Source organism: Ictalurus punctatus, chromosome 4, assembly GCF_001660625.3.
Source record: "Ictalurus punctatus breed USDA103 chromosome 4, Coco_2.0, whole genome shotgun sequence".
Taxonomy (NCBI): Eukaryota; Metazoa; Chordata; class Actinopteri; order Siluriformes; family Ictaluridae; genus Ictalurus; species Ictalurus punctatus.
The window spans coordinates 35,709,761-35,729,760 of NC_071284.1; the positions used below are offsets into that span (position 1 = coordinate 35,709,761).

Consider the following 20,000-nt stretch of genomic DNA (forward strand, 5'->3'; position numbering starts at 1 on the left):
ATATCCCAGCTTGTTAGGATGTTGAGGTCCCTGGAGTAGAGAAGGTTAAGGGTTTTGCTCACTTCTAATCAGTAACCCAGAGCCTTAACCACTTATTCACCACTGCCCTATCAACTGAAAGGCCAAGGCCATCTGGGTAATGATCAAGCCATGGATGTGTTAGGCATGTTCAAGATCAGAATCAAGATCAGCATCATGGAATACTGTGGTAGGAATCAGGGCTTGTGATGGCCAACACCAGAATAATGGAATATACTGTACATCAATATCAAGATTAAGCTAATGGTTTTTCAAAATCTGTCACACGACAGTTGGTGTCAGAAGTAGAATCATGGGAGGATAGAGATCAGGACCAACACTGGTAGTGGAGTCAGTGTCATGGCAGGTTCATGATCAGGATTGGTTGGGATTTGGGTCAGGACGATGGACTGGTTGCGGATCAGTGTCATGGACATTTCAGGATAGTGGGAGAGGATCAGGATTATGGGATGTTATGGATTAAAATCATAGAATGTTTAAGCCCAGGCAGGAGTTATGGGACAGTCATGGTCAGTATTAGGAATAGAATCAAGATTAGAATAATTAGAATAAGATTAGAGTCAAAATCAGGATCAGCCTTGCTGGAATTTGTTCAAAAGGAATTGTTGTTCAAAGAATTTGAAAATATTAGCATTGAGATCAGAATGAAATAAAGCCATTATGGGTCAAAATCTGATTTATGGGTTAGGTTCATCAAGTCAAGTTCAGGGTTAAAGGTTTATAGTGCTTTAACCAAACACTACAGAAATAAAATTGAATAGAAGGTGTGAAAGTGTCAAGATCAATGTTATTGCATGGTCAACAGCAGAATTATGGAGGGTCGGGATCATGTTCAAGGTCACAGGATGGTATGGTTAGGGGGTTTCAGAGCTTCGAGGGCTAGCATAATGGGAGGACCAAAATCAGAATCATGAGACATTCAGGGACAAGATCAAAGACATAGAAGTGTCAAGATCAGGGTCAGAGTTTTGTAAAGGCCATAAACTGGGTCAGTGTAAAGAACAAGGTCCAAATCAAGGTCATGAATGGATTAGGATCATCAGGGTCATGTGGTGATCAGAGTCAGAATCAGAAGCAATTTAATGGAAATTTGTTAAAAGGGATTGGTTTAAAGAATATGAATAACTCCAGTCCAGAATGCTAAGCTATGTTGGATAAAAAAACTTTTGAGAGGGAGGCTAAACTAACACCACCACAGCTCACAGTTTCATTAATCTGGTTTCTCACTGATGGAGTTCTGGTGTACATGAGAGAAACTGCACAGTCTTCACCTTGGAGACTGAGAGACACACACTCCATCTCCAGCTGGTGTTTGTTTATAAGAAGGGACAGAGCAGTTATTTTTAGTCATGCTTCGTTGAATTTATAAGGGTTCATTACTGGGGCTGTGTAGTCAAACCTCTCTAGTGCAGTGTGGATTCAAGGAAAGAGGAACAGACTAGTAGACCAGCCATAACACACACCCACACACACATTCATGCTGAGTGCGCCGGGTTGAGAGGAGTCGGCTCAGTCTCCACTGCCCAGAAATAATAACATGATTCCCAGAATCCCTGGAGAGTGTGTGAAAGAATTCCAGATAGGATCAAATTATTTTTTCGAAGGTCATCCTGGTTAGACCTGTCATGACTTCCTAGGAGGGATCAGCATGTCTCTGTTATTCTGCCATGATCAATTTAATAAGGAGAGAACTGAAATAAAGCCCACTGAGCTCAGGAGTCACAATCCAGAAATACCAGAACTGGAAAACCAGAACTCCTGCTTCTGTGGGTTTTTTAAAACTTAGTTTCATCTGCAGATGTTATTTGGTGTGTATTTGTGGTGTGGGTATACGTACGGAGCTGCCAAGTATCAAGCAAAATGAATAAACAGGCAAATGTTCTGCGGTCATATTTTTTTTGTCTTTGACCGTATTGAGTGCGAACTCAAAAATGGGTTGAACAAGTTTCTGCATTACTATGCAAAAATGAAACTGTAGATTTTTTCTACTCTGTCACACTTTTATTACAGAAACTCGTGTAGGCTTCATCGTCTCTGAATACCACGTGCAACAAACCTGCTATCTCTGTTAGCCTTGTAGACTGTTAGCCTTCTAGCCTTACACTGATGGTGGATTGACTGCACTCCACTATGGGTCATTATGATAGATTAGTGGAGATGGTGATCACTTTAGCCATTTTGTATTAAAGGTCAGGCTATCCCTGGGCAGGAGACCTAATTCTCCTGGTTAGATTTGTAAAGTGTTGACTAAAACGTTCTTTTCAACTTACTCTTTCAGACGTAGACGAGTGTTCAACTATCCCCGGATTGTGCAGTGGAGGAGAATGCTCCAACACCATTGGTAGCTACGTCTGTAGATGTCCTGTGGGATACGACACGGCTCTGGATGGATCACGATGCATTGGTGAGCTTCAGGCTGAAGTGTGTGTGGATGTGTGATGAAACAGCTCAGAGGATAAACAATTTCAGTTATGTTGGTTATCGACATGTCTACTAGCAACGAGTCACGATGACTGGACTGGAATTGATTCTTCACTCAGTTAAGTTTCCACATCAATCGTCCCAAAGGGCATGAAATTATCTAATTTGAGTCTTAGCCTGTTTACTATAATGCTAGGTCATTGCTAGCATGATTATCGTAATGCTAGTTTGTGGTTGGTTTCAGACTCTTTAAACGTACAGTGCGACAACAGAAACACAAAACACCCCGAACCATTAACACTAAAGTACACAGCAAAGCAGCATAATGTTCTGAGACCAGTTACATGAGTTACGTGTGTTTGACTGAATAATAATCATGTGTATGACATTACAAATGTAAATCCTTTTAGTTTTAAGAATAAAAATGTTGGCAAGTATGCTAAAATTTACTGTCTTGGCTCAAACCATCCAAGTCTGTTCACTCGTTTAAACGTGTTAGCATAAAGCCAATGTTATGAAGATTTGATCTAATGCTAATATTTAATGTTGCACTGTTACACATTGTCCATGCAGGAATATTATCACATAGGGACAGTAAGTTCAGCTGATGGAGACACAGGATTTGGCCTCACTGTATCCGAAATCATTTAATATCATTTATAGACTGAATACTTTACTGTCAGCTTTTTCCTGATTCCCAAAACTGATCTGTAATGTATTCTGATAGCTGCGTAACTCAATAAATACAACCGCCATTTTTTATAAGCTTGATGCAGCAGTAAACATGTATGGGCAGGGCTTGCAATGTTTGTATGAGAAAACACTGAAAAAGCTCAGCACAGTATTTCCGAACTGAGCTGAAAAGAAAAAAACTGGACGTAGTGACTCCTTTTAAAAAAGATGACCCATTTCAGATTCTGTAGCAGATCCACTGCAGCCAATCACATGCATTTATCTGAAGGAGCTCGTTGAGAAAGGGAAGAGTTTTCACAGACCTTCAGAGATTTTTTATTCCATTAGTCTGATTAGTAAACTGACAACATGGTTAAAAATAAAAAAAGAAATGCATACTGTGGCTTCACTATATTCATTTTAAATGAATATATTAATGAATTGCCACCATGGTAGAAGAATCCCCCTGTTTTAGAAGCTTGATGTAGATTTAGTGAGTAAATGTGGGTGGGGCTTGGAAAGAGGACAGAAGAACCTAGTCTATAGTCTATAGTGTGTTTCCACTCACCTGTTTCTGTGGACGTTTTTATGAAAACCTGAAAGGACGTTCCACAAATGTGAAGGGGAAAAACTCTAAAAGTACATGTGTTAGTCTGGACTGTGTGTTTTGGGTATTTTTCAGTTTCTTTCTTGGCCTTAACACACACACACACACACACACACACACACAGGTTACAAAACTCACGAAACCTTTACTGTATCCCTGCAGCAGAATTTAGGTCAGTCAATGGGCGTCAGTGATTCCACAACAATGAGCTCCTCTGTATATGAGGTGAGGAGAGAGAGAGAGAGAGAGAATGAGAGAGAGAAATAGAGAGAGATAGAGAGAGAGACAGAGAGACAGAGAGAGAGGAATGAGAAAAGACAATGAGAGGGTGAGACAGACAGAATGAGATGGCCATTAAGAGGAAGATAAAGAAAGTGATAAAGGGAGAGATAAAGGGTTAAGGGGATTGGTGTAGGGAAATATGAGTCATGCGCTTGTTTCTCCCTCTCTGTCTTTCTGGAACGTGGCAGCAGATCTCTCCATCACTCTTTCCCTCTCCCAGAACAAGTTGAAATCCTTCATGGCCAGTTTTATTTGGTGGAACCTTTTCAGAAAAAAAAATTCAAACATCTTCCCTAACAATTTGAGGTTTGCAGAACATTTTCATTTTGTTGTTAGTGTTTGTTTGAGAAAGTTGTCTGAGCAACGAGGAGCCTTATCTACAGCCTTACCTTCTTAAAACCTGTAAAATATGTTACTGAATGTCCCGATAAGCTCCTCTGTCAACAGGGATACAAACACATTTACATTCATTCATTTAGCAGATGTTTTTATCCAAAGCGACTTACAAATGAGGAAATACAAGCAAAGTGATGTATCAAGCGGAGAACAATACGAGTAGTGCTACTGTACACGATTACATACAAGTTCTAGAGAAGCAAAGTGCACAGAGTTTTTTTTTAAATAATGTGGGGGTGCAAGTTAGGAGTTAGGTACGTGCTCACGGAAGAGGTGGGTCTTTAGCTATTTTTTGAAGATAGTGACAGATTCTGCTGTTGGGATTGAGGTTGGAAGGTCATTCCACCACTGAGGGACAGTTAGTTGAAGGTTCTGGAAAGGTGCCTTGTGCCTGTTGTGTGAGGGAATGTAAAATTCAAGGAAAGGGTTGAGGTAGGAGGCGCTGTTCCAGACAAGGTCTTGTACATGAGCATCAAGGCCTTTAATTTGATACAGGCATCTACAGGCAGCCAGTGGAGGGAGATGAAGAGGGGTGTGACATGCGTTCTTTTGGGCTGGTTGTTGTTACATTTATATAGCGCTTTTCTAGACACTCAAAGCACTTTCCATAGTATGCGGGGGGAGTCTCCTCAACCACCATTAGTGTGTCGCATCCACCTGGAGGATGCGAAGGCACTATAGTGCACCAGAGCTCCTACCACACACCAGCTATTAGTGGAGAGGAGAGAGTGATGTAGTCAATTCAGAGATGGGGATAATTAGGTGCCATGATAGAGCAGGGCCAATGGGGGAATTTGGGCAGGGTTATACCCCTGTTCTTTTACAATAAGTGTCCTGGGGTTTTTAGTGACCACAGAGAGTCAGGACCTCAGTTTAACGTCTCATACTGTTTTTACAGTATAGAGTCCCCATCACTATACTTGGGCATTAGGCCCCACACAGACCACAGGGTGAGTGCCCTCTGCTGGTCTCACTAATACCCTGCTGGCCTCACTAATCGCCTGGATGGAGCTGGCTGGGAGGCCCAAGAATGCCTTGCAATAGTCCAGTTTAGAGATAACAAGAGCCTGGACTAGTATCTGTGTGGCCTGTTTGGTGAGGTAGGGTCTGATTTTCTTGATGTTGTACAGGATGAACCTACAGGACCGTGCAGTTGTTGAGATGTGCTCTGTAAAGGTCAAGCCGTCATCAAGAATCACCCCAAGGTTCCTGGCCGTCCTGGTTGGCTTGAGTGTGGATGAGCCGAGCTGTACAGTGAGGTTGTGGTTGATTGAGGGGCAGGCTGGGATGACGAGAAGCTCAGATTTTGCCAGGTTGAGCTTAAGGTGGTGTTCCCTCATCCAGACCGAGATGTCCGACAGGCAAGCAGAGATCCGTTCAGAGATGGATGGATCGTCAGGCTGGAAGGACAAATAGAGCTGGGTGTCATCAGCATAGCAATGATATGAGAAGCCATGAGACTCAATGACAGACACCAGAGATGTAGTGTAGATAGAAAAGAGCAGTGGACCCAGAACTGACCCCTGAGGAACCCCAGTTGTAAGTTGTTGAGTTTCAGAAACCCATCCCCTCCACAATACCTTGAAGGAGAGTTGACAGGAGGATCTGATGGATCACAGTGTCGAATGCAGCAGAGGTCGAGTAGGATGAGGACAGATGAGCTTGAGGTTGCTCTTGCTCGTCGTAAGGCTTCAGTGACGGAAAGCAGAGCAATCTCCTTGAGTGATTGCTCTTGAAGTCAGACTGCTTGGTGTCCAGAGGGTTGTTCTGTGTCAGAAAAATGGAGAGTTGATTAAGAACAGCTCTTTCAAGGATTTTGGACAAAACTTGGAGGAGGGAAACAGGTCTGTAGTTGTTAACAACAGCAGGGTTAAGGGGTAACCCGGGCCTGTTAAAATGAGGGTATGTGCCAGTGGAGAGGGATGTGTTAAAGATGTGTGTGAGTGCAGGTAATAGCGTGGGCGAGAACATAGCTACTTGTAGCTTATCAGTTAAAGTCTGTGTGTCTGTGTTAGTTAGTGAGTTAAAATCTCAGCACAAGAAGTCACTGACATGGTCTTGATTGTTATAATATTATTATCATTATTATTAAAGGAATTGTTTAACAAAAATAAAATATCCATCATGCCCCCTTCATATTAGAAGTAGTCAATCAGACAAGACGTGATGGTTTCCAAGGCTCTGTCTTTTGGCTAAGATCAACTGTATTTTCAGTTTAACATCTGGAGCAGTGGTGGGTTAAAGGTTAAGGAGCTGTTCTGTTGAGCAGAAGGTTGTGAGTTCAAATCCCAGATTTGCTCAGCTAAAACTGTTGGTCCTTGAGCAAGGTTCTTAGACCTCAACTACACAATATCCTGGATATATGACTTTAGGTAAACATGTCAGCTGAATTATTCATATGCAAATGAATTTTTTTTTTTTTTTTTTTTTTACAGCTGTTCCACAAACCAACACAAATATATATATATATATATATATATATATATATATATATATATATATATATATATATATATATATATATATATATATAAACATTTCCCAGAATCCTCAGCCAAACAACAAGCCTTATTCTAGTTCCTCAGATCTAAAATCATAACCACCAGTTAGTACACTTCCTGTAAATAACCAGGACTTCCACTGTATCTTTCTGAAGACCTGATTTTAGCGTTCAACTAGTGACATTTCTAAGCCTTCTCTTTATGTATATCATTCAATGGTATTAATCCTTTCTGTTTTGTTTATTGAGTTAAAGCTAGCCTAGTTAACTGATTACTTTTCCCGTCTATTCTCCCCTTTTATATTAGTCTGGTTCATTTAAAAAACCTACACTTGCACCTGAGCAATTTTGCTTTGTTAGATTAGCACCAGAGTTATAAGCCTACTATATCTAACAAGCAAGAGTGGCTGGTATACATGTGCTAGCAGAGCTAATCCCCATATCTGATTAGTTGCTGCTAACAAATGTCTTAAAGGAGATAAGTTTGGATTTGTTTATGGAACCGAGTGCAACAGCACCACCAATGGTCATAATACAAACACACAGAATATGGTGCTGATTCCTTTCTTGCCCAGTCTTTAGATTCATGCAGACAATCAGTGACAGTCTTGTCAAAGTGACACGCCCCCTAGATTTGAATTCCATTTGGCCATTTGATATTTTTCGCACACGTCTGTACCGTCATCAGCAGTGACTGAGAAGATGCATTTAAATACAGTCATGTATTTAAATGGACTCCACCATCCCTTTTTTTTTTTTTTTTAGGAGAAACCAAATGTAGGCAGAGTAAACACACACATTGTCAAATCAGAGTACAAATTGCCCAAATGGACATACAAGTGAAAGTTTTGTGGGGGGTGTTGTTTTGCTGTTTGAATGAGAGTCACAACTTTTCTTCTCTTTGGTATTTAGAGGAAACCCAACAAAAATCCAGCTGAGGGTTACACACTTCAACACTTACACACAAAAAAAGAGAAAAGAATTCACAAGTGCAGCTGTCTTTCACTCTTAAGTGTGTGTGTGTGTGTGTGTGTGTGTGTGTGTGTGTGTGTGTTTATAAAACTTTGCTCAACCCAAACAGTTTCATCATTGGGATATTAATAGATATTACATTTTAGCCTCCTATCTAATGTCACTGCTCACAAGTAATGGAAGTCTGTGCCAGCCAAAATCTGTTGTGTAAAATTCTTCTCAACGTTTAATTGCTTCACTGACTCTGATTTTATACAATTTCTAAGAACTAAAACATGAGAGCACACAGGTTGGTACCGACAGCATGGTGGTACTATGATGGTACATTCTGTCTAGATACATATAGACTCCACAAAAACATGTTGTTCATGTGATCGCTCGACGCTGTCTCTTCACTCTGGAACCGAATAATAAGTAAAAAGTAGATCATGGCTTTCCCTTTGCTTCTTAGTGAGAGGTTGATGACACCGTTGAGGGACCTCTGGTTTTCCAGCCAATAGCTTCTTCCAAACATGCAGCCAACCCCCTCCTCCTCCTCTCATGGGTCAGGGATGTTCAACTGATGTTGTCTGGTTTGGGGTTTTCAGGAGGCTGTTTGCCATGGAAGGAATTCACATTATAAATGTACATGCGGTTAAATGCAAAATACCCTTTGTCCTCTCTTTCTTTCTTCCTCTCCTGGCCTCTTCTCTTACCTAAGCAATGTTGATTCCCTGTTCAGTGGACAGTGGTGGTATAATCTGAGACTCAGTTATCTCCTAATGTCTCCTCTTGTCCTGTATAGATGCCCATGCAGGAATTTGCTTTGACAGTATCATAAATAACCGCTGTGCAAACCAGAACTCCCAGCGCATGACCAAGACCCAGTGCTGCTGTACATCAGGCCGCTGCTGGGCCAGAAACACCGTCCCCGAGATTTGCGCCATCCTTGGGACAGGTAACACATCTGTCATACATATACACTGAACTGCTATTTTATTAGTTAGTAGATTGGTATAATTAATAAACTGCCAACTTCTGGTATACATACATATATACATATATACAGTGCCCTCCACTAATATTGGCACCCTCGGTAAATATGAACAAAGAAGGCTGTGAAAATTTTTCTAAATATAAGTGTGCAACAATTATTGGCACCCCTATGAATTCATATGAGAAAAATATATTTGAAGTATATCTCCATTGATATTGTAAATTATTTAGCACACCTGGGTGACTAGGAACAGGAAATTGTTCAACCGTGACTTCCTGTTGCACAGGGGTATAAATATGAGGTAACACATACGCCAAACTTCCTTAGTCATTCATTACAATGGGTAAGACGAGGAATATAGCTGTGATGTGCGGCAAAAGGTTGTTGAGCTTCACACAATGGGGCGTGTCTATAAGAAAATAGCACAAGCATTGAAAACGCCCATTTCACCATCAGGGCAATAATTAAGAAGTTCCAGTCCACTGGAAATGTTATGAATCGACCTGGAATTAAACGTGTGTCTATATCGTCTCAACGCACTGTGAAGAGGACGGTTCGAGTGGATAAAACATCTCCAAGGATCACAGCTGGAGAACTGCAGAAGTTAGTTGTGTCTTGGGGTCAGAAAGTCTCCAATACTACAATCTGAAGTCACCGACATCACCACAAGGTGTTTGGAAGAGTTTCAAGAAAAAAGCCTCTACTCTCATCCAAAAACAAACTCGAGCGTCCACCAGCGTGATGAGGAGAGTCCACCAGCGTGGACCTCAAAATGTGAAGGATCTGGAGAGGTTCTGTATGGAGGAACGCTCTCAGATCCCTCGCCATGTATTCTCCAACCTCATCAGCGTTATAGGAGAAGACTCAGAGCTGTTAGCTTGGCAAAGGGAGGTAGCACAAAGTATTGACTAAAAGGGTGCCAATAATTGTTGCACACCTATATTTAACAAAGATATTTTAAATAAACCTGTGTTGTGTTTGCAATTGTTTGACATCAATGAGAGCAGAGAATTTCTGTGAATATTTTAAACAAAAGATCAAAAGGTTAAACAATAAAGACAATTTTTCACAGCCTTCTTTGCTCATATTTACCAAGGGTGCCAATATTAGTGGAGGGCACTCTACATATATTAGATATACTTATCAACTTAGTGTACCTGTAAATATATACCTGCTACAGGTGCTTACAGTATACAGTATCTCCCAAAAGTGAGTACACCCCTCACATTTGTGTAAATATTTGATTATATCTTGTCATGTGACAACACTGAATAAACGACACTGTGCTACAATGTAAAGTAGTGAGTGTACAACTTGTGTAACAGTGTAAATTTTCTGTCCCCTCAAAATAACTCACAGCCATTAATGTCTAAACCGCTGGCAACACTAGTGAGTACACCCCTAAGTGAAAATGTCCAAATTGGGCCCAAAGTGTCAATATTTTGTGTGGCCACCATTATTCTCCAGCACTGCCTTAACCCTCTTGGGCATGGAGTTCACCAGAGCTTCACAGGTTCCACTGGAGTCCTCTTCCACTCCTCTATGACCACATCACGGAGCTGGTGGATGTTAGAGACCTTGTGCTCCTCCACCGTCCGTTTGAGGATGCCCCACAGATGCTCAATAGGGGTTAGGTCTGGAGACATGCTTGGCCAGTGCATCACCTTCACCCTCAGCTTCTTTAGCAAGGCAGTTTTGTTCTTCTTTTGTTGCCAGTGGTTTAGACATTAATGGCTGTGTGTTGAGTTATTTTGAGGGGACAGCAAATTTACACTGTTACACAAGCTGTACACTCACTACTTTACATTGCAGCAAAGTGTCATTTCTTCAGTGTCATCACAGGAAAAAATATAATCAAATATTTACAAAAATGTGAGGGGTGTACTCACTTTTGTGAGATACTGTATACCTAATATAGTTATATATAGACATACTTCAGCTGATAGTCCATGAGAAATATACCTCTTACACACGTATATGTTCTGATACAGGTGCATGTATGTCTGATTTAGCTGTACATACACCTGTTGCAACCAATGTTCCTATACCCGATTATATATGTGTGTGTCTTATTTCTCCAGAGGAGTACCAGATAATGTGTCAACAGAGGCAGCCTGTTGTTCCTGGTGGACCTGGCACCGGCCCTTATGTTCCTGGTGGACCTGGCACTGGCCCATATGTTCCTGGTGGACCTGGCACTGGCCCATATGTTCCTGGTGGACCTGGTACAGGCCCGTATATTCCTAGTGGTCCTGTCATAGGCCCATATGTTCCATACGATCCATATGTGCCTCAGGTCCCTGTTATACAACCTCCTGACCGTCCCGGACCAGATGGTGTGCCACCACTTCGTGTCATACCAGGTATGTTTCGACACTAAGTTGGAGCCAAGAACACATATCCATGTCAAGACCAGACATTCCCCAAGACCCAAACCCCAGACAGATCCAATATACAGATCCAGACTAAAACCAAACCCCCACAAAACCCAGATTTTCCAAGGTACAGACTAAGAGCAGACTCCTTCAAGACCAGAAACCTCCTGGTGGTTAGTCCCAGGTAAATACCAGACATACCCTTCCCAAGATCCAGACCAAAAACAGGCCTTGTGCCCCAGATTAAGACCAGAATTCTCCAATTCCATAACTTCTTAAAATCCAGATAAAACTAGAACTCTAATTCTCAGCTCACTAACTCTATGATTAGAAGCTCATTAAATCATGTACCCTTCAAGACCCAAGTCAAGGCCAGACCATTGAAGACCAAAGTTCAAACTGCCTCAAGACCCAAAGTTTTTGAGAAACAGATCCAGACCAAGTAAAGAACAAAAAAGATCAAAGGTCAGACCCCCCAAAACCCAGATTCTCCAAAGCCCATTCCAAGACCAAGTCCCCAGTTCTCTAAGAGAAGAACTCTCTTAAGGATTGAACTTATTCCTAGACCAAGACCAACCCATGACTCTGCCTCACTATGCACACTACACTCAATACACTTTTGGCTATTTCCTTAAATGCACTCACACACACACTCTACATCTGTTGCTGTCAGGTTTCCAGAACATTACAAACATGTGTGAGTTCGTGAGAAACCTGTGTTTGAATGGTCGCTGCATTCCAGTCCATGGGAGTTACCGCTGCGAGTGTAACATGGGCTTCCGTCTGGACAGCCGTGGGGAGTGTATTGGTAAACACACACACACACACACACACACACACACACACACACACACACACACACAGTGTTTATTCTGTTTATTATGTTCATGTCAGTCAAGATACATGTGTATACAGTATGTATATTTCAATGTATCTGCATGACATCAGTGCGTGTGTGTGTGTGTGTGTGTGTGTGTGTGTGTGTGTGTGTGTGTGTGTTTAAGATGATGACGAGTGTGAGCGTAATCGGTGTGTGCATGGCCAGTGCATAAACATTCCAGGTTCCTACTACTGTCAGTGTCCAGTTGGATTTCAGACCACTGCTACCAGAACTGAGTGCAAAGGTGAGAAAAACATACACTTTACTAGAGATATCAGATTCCTACACAGCTTATATTTTAATATTAATTAATACCAAATAATTTAGTATTTAAAATTATGTGAATATTATGGAGGGTATAATGTTATAGTGCCACAGACAGCATGAACATTAGCAGCCACTTCACTGTGTTCACATCATATAAACTGTGACTCTCTTTATTTACATTATTATTTAGCTTAATTTTACCATCTGGAGATCCACATAGACGACTGTCTTCAACATGGTCAAAATGTTAGGAATATACAGGATTATAGTTTTAACGGAGGGCACATGGGGGGGTTGGTGGTTAGTGTATTCGTCTCACACCTCCAGAGTTGGGGTTCGATTCTTCAACACTGTGTGTGCGGAGTTTGCATGTTCTCCCCGTGCTGCGGGGGTTTCCTCCGGGTACTCCGGTTTCCTCCCCCAGTCCAAACACATGCATGGTAGACCAATTGGCGTGTCTAAAGTGTCCGTAGTGTATGAATGGGTTGTGTGAGTGTGTATGTGATTGTGCCCTGCGATGGATTGGCACCCCCTGCAGGGTGTACCTCGCCTTGTGCCCCATGCTTCCTGGGATAGTCTGCAGGTTCCCCACGACCCTGTAGGATAGTGGGTATAGAAAATAGATGGATGAATATTTTTAATGGACCCTCCAAATCACTGTTACCACTTCAGAGTTGATCATTGTCTTATAGCAGCACATACTGAAGTGTTTTATTCATTTTTTACATTTATGTTTACATTTGATGTTGTGGAACGTTCACAAAAAATTTCCTGTTGTCACTTACATTATAGCAGCTGTAAACAGTCCTTCCGTCACCAGCCCTCTCTTTATTCTCTCTCTTCAAGATAATAAGACAAAATAATTGCAGCTTGTAAAGTGCAAACTCCTCTGTCCTGAAGATGTTTTGTCCTGAACAATTACTCACGTTTTTAATCCATTTATGTGGAGCATGCGCTGTACATGTCCCTGTGAATGAGTGCATTAATATAAACATGCGCTACTGTCAGAGCCGCTGTTATAACTCATCACCACCTTCTGACCAATCACAGTGCAGAACTCAGCAGCGCCGTGGGATAAATATGCTTTACTATATAGTGTATAACAAAATCCTGTTGTATTACTACTGATACTGTAGAAAATCATTTGATTTACAACCACAGATAAAGAGTGATTCTTAATTACTTACTTGTAATGTAACATGTAATGTCAGGTTTAAGACACCTACTCTGTTTATTTTTTATAGCATATTTGCTGTGTAATTTACACAAATGAGTAATTATAACTGACATATTTATTCAGAACCCTTTCCTTCGTCAAGTGACACAAGTCTAAAGTTCAGGAAATGTATTAAATAGTAACTGAACTGTAAAATTAGTTGTGACAGCATTGCCTCTAATATTCTCTCTCTCTCTCTCTCTCTCTCTCTCTCGTGCTCTCAGATCTGGATGAGTGTGTAGCTAACGGACGTATCTGCAATAACGGACGCTGTGTGAATACGGAGGGGAGTTTCCACTGTGTGTGTAACGCTGGCTTTGAACTTTCTTCTGATGGGAAGAACTGCCAAGGTATGACACACACACACACACACACACACACACACACACACACACACACACACACACACACAGAGAAACCATAATTTCTGAAGGTTCAAGAAACAAAGTAGTGTAGAATGAAGTTAATTATGCTTGTTGTTTTAAAGTCTGTGTAAATTAATTTCATTGATGTAACTTCTTTGACAATAAAGTTCCAATATTTAAAAAAGAGCAATAAAGGGAGAGATTAGAGATATTAAAGGCGTGCATTCAAGTGTCTTTCACCTAGCTTCTTGTACAGGCTCAATTCTACGGTGTTCAATAGAAATAGAGAACTGTTTTGGGAAATAACAAATGAATAGTGAATAAAGAATGAAATCTGGTGTATTTGTAGTATAGTTCTGCAGTTTAGTTAAGACTTTCAGACAGACTGACAGTCTGTTGTTCTCTGTGTGTGTTTTGTGCTCAGATATGGACGAGTGCAAGATTAGGAACATCTGTTTGAACGGGATGTGCATCAACGACGACGGCAGCTTCAAGTGCATCTGTAAGAGCGGGTTCCTGCTGGATGGCACGGGACGTTACTGCATCGGTGAGAGACTTCACACAAGAACACATACGACGTGAACGTATCAATAATATGTCAAGATCTTATCTGGTCCAGTAAGATGCTTTAAACCAAAATGTTAAGATTCCATTGATGTCTTTTGTACAGTCATTAACTGGACGAGAGAAGAAGAGACTTTTCTGTGTGAAGGTCTAAATTTAAAATATAAAAAGTTCATTTATTTTCTGGGAAGTTGAGTAAAATTCAGTTCAGTTACACTCAAGTAAAGAATACATTCAAAAAATAATGCTTACGTATAGTATAGTATAGAATATTATAGAATAGTACAGTATAATATAGAATAATGTAGTATAGAGTAGTATAGTATAGAATAGTATAGAATAGAATAGTATAGAATATTATAGAATAGTACAGTATAATATAGAATAGTGTAGAATAGTATAGAATAGTGTAGTATAGAATATTATAGAATAGTACAGTATAATATAGAATAATGTAGTATAGAGTAGTATAGTATAGAATAGAATAGTATAGAATATTATAGAATAGTACAGTATAATATAGAATAGTATAGAATAGTATAGTATAGTATAGTATAGAACAGTGTAGTACAGAATAGAATAGTATAGTATAGTATATTATAGAATAGTATAGAATAGTATAATATAGTATAGAATAGTATAGTATAGAATAGTATAGTATAGTATAGAATAGTATAGTATAGAATAGTATAGTATAGTACATTATAGAATAGTATATTATGGAATAGTATAGAATAGAATAGTATAGAATAGTATAGTATAGAATAGTATATTATAGAATAGTATATTATTGAATAGTATAGAATAGTATAGAATAGAATAGTATAGCATAGTATAGTATATTATGGAATAGTATAGAATAGAATAGTATAGAATAGTATAGAATAGAATAGTATAGTATAGTATATTATAGAATAGTATATTATTGAATAGTATAGAATAGAATAGAATAGTATAGTATAGTATATTATGGAATAGTATAGTATAGAATAGTATAGAATAGTATAGAATAGAATTGTATAGAATAGTATAGTATACAATAGTATAGAATAGAATATTATAGAATAGTATAGAATAGTATAGAATAGAATAGTATAGAATAGTATAGTATAGAATAGTATAGAATAGTATAGAATAGTATAGTATAGAATAGTACAGAATAGAATAGAATAGAATATTATAGAATAGTATAGAATAGAATAGAATAGAATTGTATAGTATAGTATAGAATAGAATAGTATAGAATAGTATAGAATAGTATAGTATACAATAGTATAGAATAGAATATTATAGAATAGTATAGAATAGAATAGAATAGAATTGTATAGTATAGTATATTATACAATAGTATAGTTTTTTCCACTCCTATCATATAGTGTACATGATTTAAAATGCATGTTTACAAGGAACTTACTGTCTAGTTTTATCAATTACATGGTCATTAATTGTGAGAAAACTGCTGTGTGGGGGCTGGTGGTGTGTTTTTATTATTATAATGAATTTATTTGTCAGTGTAGGTTAATGTGTTACGGTTTAATATCAGTCTACAACCTTTCCAACCATGCATCCTCAAAAGTGCTGATGGAGAAGAACACACCCCATTCTACATCATAGACCTGCTGCCATAGTGCTAGATTCAGATTTACATAGTTTAGAGCCTGAACACACACATGATTGCGTGCACACACACACACACACACACACACACACACACACACACACACACGCGTGCAAAAAGTTCCTAATGGCTCGTTATGGTTGATGTAATCTCTCATTAATGATTTGTGTAGTCTAGTGCGGAACTTGGCATTCCCTCTGTTTAACAAAACCAGCCTACGCGTGCACACACACACACACACACACACACACACACACACACACACACACATACACACACCTACACACACACAGGCCAGTGAGTTCAGTCATAACACTCTCACACATTGTTTGGATTAGAGTGATTGTGATCAGTTATGCATGTGTGTGAGAGAGAGAGAGATTCACCTCTAATTAACCTCCATTTAATCAAATATGCTGCTTATTATTATAATAATTATTTTATCATTCTAATGATATTTCTGTAAGCAATTTTGCTTTTTACAGTTTGACTCTGTAGTGAAACGTGTTGAATTGATTATGCTGCATTTGGACCATGTAATTGAACTCAGCTTACAGCTTAACATATTTCACACACCTGCCATTCATTACACAAATCAATTCCCAGCTACATGCTAGTCCTTAAACACCTAGAAACCAAACACTGACCAAACCTATAGAAACTCTGCCACAAACATTTCCAGAATAAACTAATCAAACACGAATGATGCCAACAAACACATGCCCACCATGCTCATTCCACTGCTCCATGTAAACTAGGGACCTGTAAACTATTAACCTGTAAACTAGGGACCTGTAAACATGGGGCCTGTAAACTAGGGACCTGTAAACATGGGGCCTGTAAACTAGGAAAAATGGAAAATTAAGACTTGTAAATTAGGGACCTGTAAACTAGGGTGCCTGATACAGTTATTCTGACTCTCCAATTCTGTGTGTGTGTGTGTGTGTGTGTGTGTGTGTGTGTGTTTGTTTCAGACATTGATGAGTGCGAGACTCCAGGAATGTGTTTAAACGGTCGCTGTGTGAACACTGAGGGCTCCTTCAGGTGCGAGTGCATGCCGGGACTTGCTGTCGGCCTCGATGGTCGCACGTGTGGGGGTGAGTCTCTCTCTCTTTCTCACTCTCTCTCTCTCACACACACACACACATACACACACATACACATATACACACTCACTCACACACACACTCACTCACACACACTCACTCACACACACACACACATACACACTCACACACACACACACACTCACTCACTCACTCACTCACTCACTCACTCACTCGCTCACTCACTCACTCACTGTCTCTCTTCCCACAGACACACACATGCGTAGTACATGTTATGGCGGTTATAAGCGTGGTCAGTGTGTGCAGCCATTCTTCGGTGCTCTGACAAAATCTGAATGTTGCTGTGCGAGTACTGAATATGCCTTTGGAGAACCGTGCCAACCCTGCCCACCACAAACCTCAGGTAACACACACACACACACACACACGCACACACCCCAGTTAAAAAAATAAACACTCACATGCTCAGAATAAAGAATCCAACATCCAGAACTCTAGGCTCTAACCATCAAAACCCAGCTTCAAATCAGTGGAACCCAAAACAGAGAACTGAACTCTCAGAACCCAAGGCCAAGCACCTAAAACTCAGAAGTGAATTATGGTACGTGCCCTGGACAGAACAGAAAATCCCCAAACTCACCAAAAACTCAACACAAAACTCAACACAAAACTCAACACAAAACTCAAACACACCAGACACATCTGCAGAACTGAGGACTTAACAGTCAGAACACAAACACTAGAAGCAAACACACACAATGCAGAACCGAACACTCACAAACCAGAACCTCAGGATTTTAGAACTTTTAAATAATCTAAATCTCCAAAACCAGAATCTAACCCAAAACCTCAAAATCAGAACTTATAGCCAAACTCTTAAAGCGAGAAACCAGTGCTCAACAGTGAAAACATAGAACACAGTATTCAGAACAAAGAGCAAAATAAAAAATACAAAGAACTCAGAACATTTAAAACAATCAAATTTCAAAACCAGAATCTAAACGTCAGAAGCAACAAGCAACCACCTGAAAACCAAAACCTTACAAATTCAAGCAAAAGTCCCAGTGTGAAGAACCCAAGAACGCTACACATCCTAACTTAACCAAGCATTTAGGAGTTTTATAAATCCAGCTTTTATAACCCAGCATCAAACAAACCCAGAAACTGGAGTCGTTACTGGACCTAGAACAGAACTCTCACAAACCAGTGTCATGCCCAAATATAACACCAAGGAACCAGAATCTAACCATCCGATGTAAGCTCATCAGTGTGTGTGTGTGTGTGTGTGTGTGTGTGTGTGTGTATGTGTGTGTGTGTGTTTCAGCTGAATTTGCTGCTCTGTGTCCTAGTGGACCCGGCACCACCACCGATGGCAGAGGTAAGAACACTCTCTCACTATCTGTCTGTCTGTCTCACACACACACACACACACACACACACACACACACACACACACACACACACACACTGACTGTGATGCTGTGTGTGTTACAGACATTAACGAATGTGCGTTGGATCCTGATATCTGTCCAAATGGAGAGTGTGAGAACATGCTGCGTACCTACAAGTGTAACTGTAACCTGGGCTTCGAGGTGGACTTGACGGGGAAAATCTGCGTAGGTGTGTGTGTGTGTGTGTGTGTGTGTGTGTGTGTGTGTGTGTGTGCGTGTTTGTATGTTAATGCATAATAGTTCACTGTTTATTCCGGTGTGTTACTGTAATCACTTTGTATTGTTTATGTTTTGTGTTTTGTGTACTGTGTGTGTGTGTGTGTGTGTGTGTGTGTGTGTGTGTGTGTGTGTGTGTGTGTGTGTCTCAGATGTTGATGAATGTGTGAGGAACAGGTTGCTGTGTGATAACGGGTTCTGCCGGAACACTCCGGGCAGCTACGTCTGCCAATGCCCCAAAGGCTTTGAATTCAAGCCTGAGACTGAAGTATGTGAGGGTGAGTTAAAACCTTACACTCAGAACCTTCAACTGAAACAGAACTCAACAGCCAGAACCCAGGATCAAACACACAGAACTCAACAGCCAGAACCCAGGATCAAACACACAGAACTCAACAGCCAAGCACTTAGAACCTAGGACAGAGCATTCAGGACCCATATTGGAGAACATTATAGAACCCAGGACAAAGCAACTCAAATCCCTAGACAAACACGCAGAATGCACTACAGAACCGAGATAAAATGAACATTTCGAACCCAGGGTTTGTCTAAGTGTACATATTATCGTGTGTGTGCAGATATTGACGAGTGTCTGTCCCAACCTTGTGTAAATGGAGACTGTAAGAACACTGTGGGCAGCTTCATCTGTGAATGTGGCACAGGCAGCAGTCTGGACTCCAGCAAGACCCAGTGTATCGGTACACACACACACACACACACACACACACACACACACACACACACACACACACAAATATGGAAATCTGGAACATTATAAACGAGGGAAACTGTGAAGCTATAAACTCCACTCTATAGAAACAATGGAAAATAAACAAATGGCCAGTACACTAGGGGCAATAAATAATAGGAAAGAAGGAAACCAGGGAGAACAAGGAATGCAGGAAACGTGGAAACTTGAAAACTACAAACTCAGGAAACTAAGGAATGAACATAGCGATGAGACCCGTAAACGGAAGAAGTAAAACTAGAAATTGGGGACCCTGGAAACAAAGGAGAAAGGGAACTAGTGATCTATAAACTAGTAAAAAGGAATCTAGAGACCTTGAAGTTAAAAATAAGGAAACTAGAAAATAGGGAATCTAGAGGCCTGTGCAC

At 40.2% G+C, this 20,000-nt stretch overlaps 1 protein-coding gene across 2 annotated transcripts in view; it reads left to right on the forward strand.

Annotated features, from left to right (window-relative positions):
- fbn1 (fibrillin 1) overlaps positions 1-20,000 on the forward strand; it is a gene marked incomplete at its 5' end in the record, with an annotated part of 69,504 nt that overhangs the window by 6,555 nt on the left and 42,949 nt on the right. The window contains 13 exon segments of one of the 2 annotated variants that reach the window (XR_008393946.1): positions 2,318-2,443; positions 8,674-8,826; positions 10,947-11,228; positions 11,914-12,048; positions 12,245-12,364; positions 13,828-13,953; positions 14,393-14,515; positions 17,125-17,247; positions 17,468-17,620; positions 18,542-18,595; positions 18,712-18,833; positions 19,037-19,162; positions 19,463-19,582. Coding sequence is in view for 1 of the 2 variants with exons in the window: in XM_053678213.1 (XP_053534188.1) it covers positions 2,318-2,443; positions 8,674-8,826; positions 10,947-11,228; positions 11,914-12,048; positions 12,245-12,364; positions 13,828-13,953; positions 14,393-14,515; positions 17,125-17,247; positions 17,468-17,620; positions 18,542-18,595; positions 18,712-18,837; positions 19,037-19,162; positions 19,463-19,582 (1,767 nt within the window). 2 annotated transcript variants of the gene reach the window in all.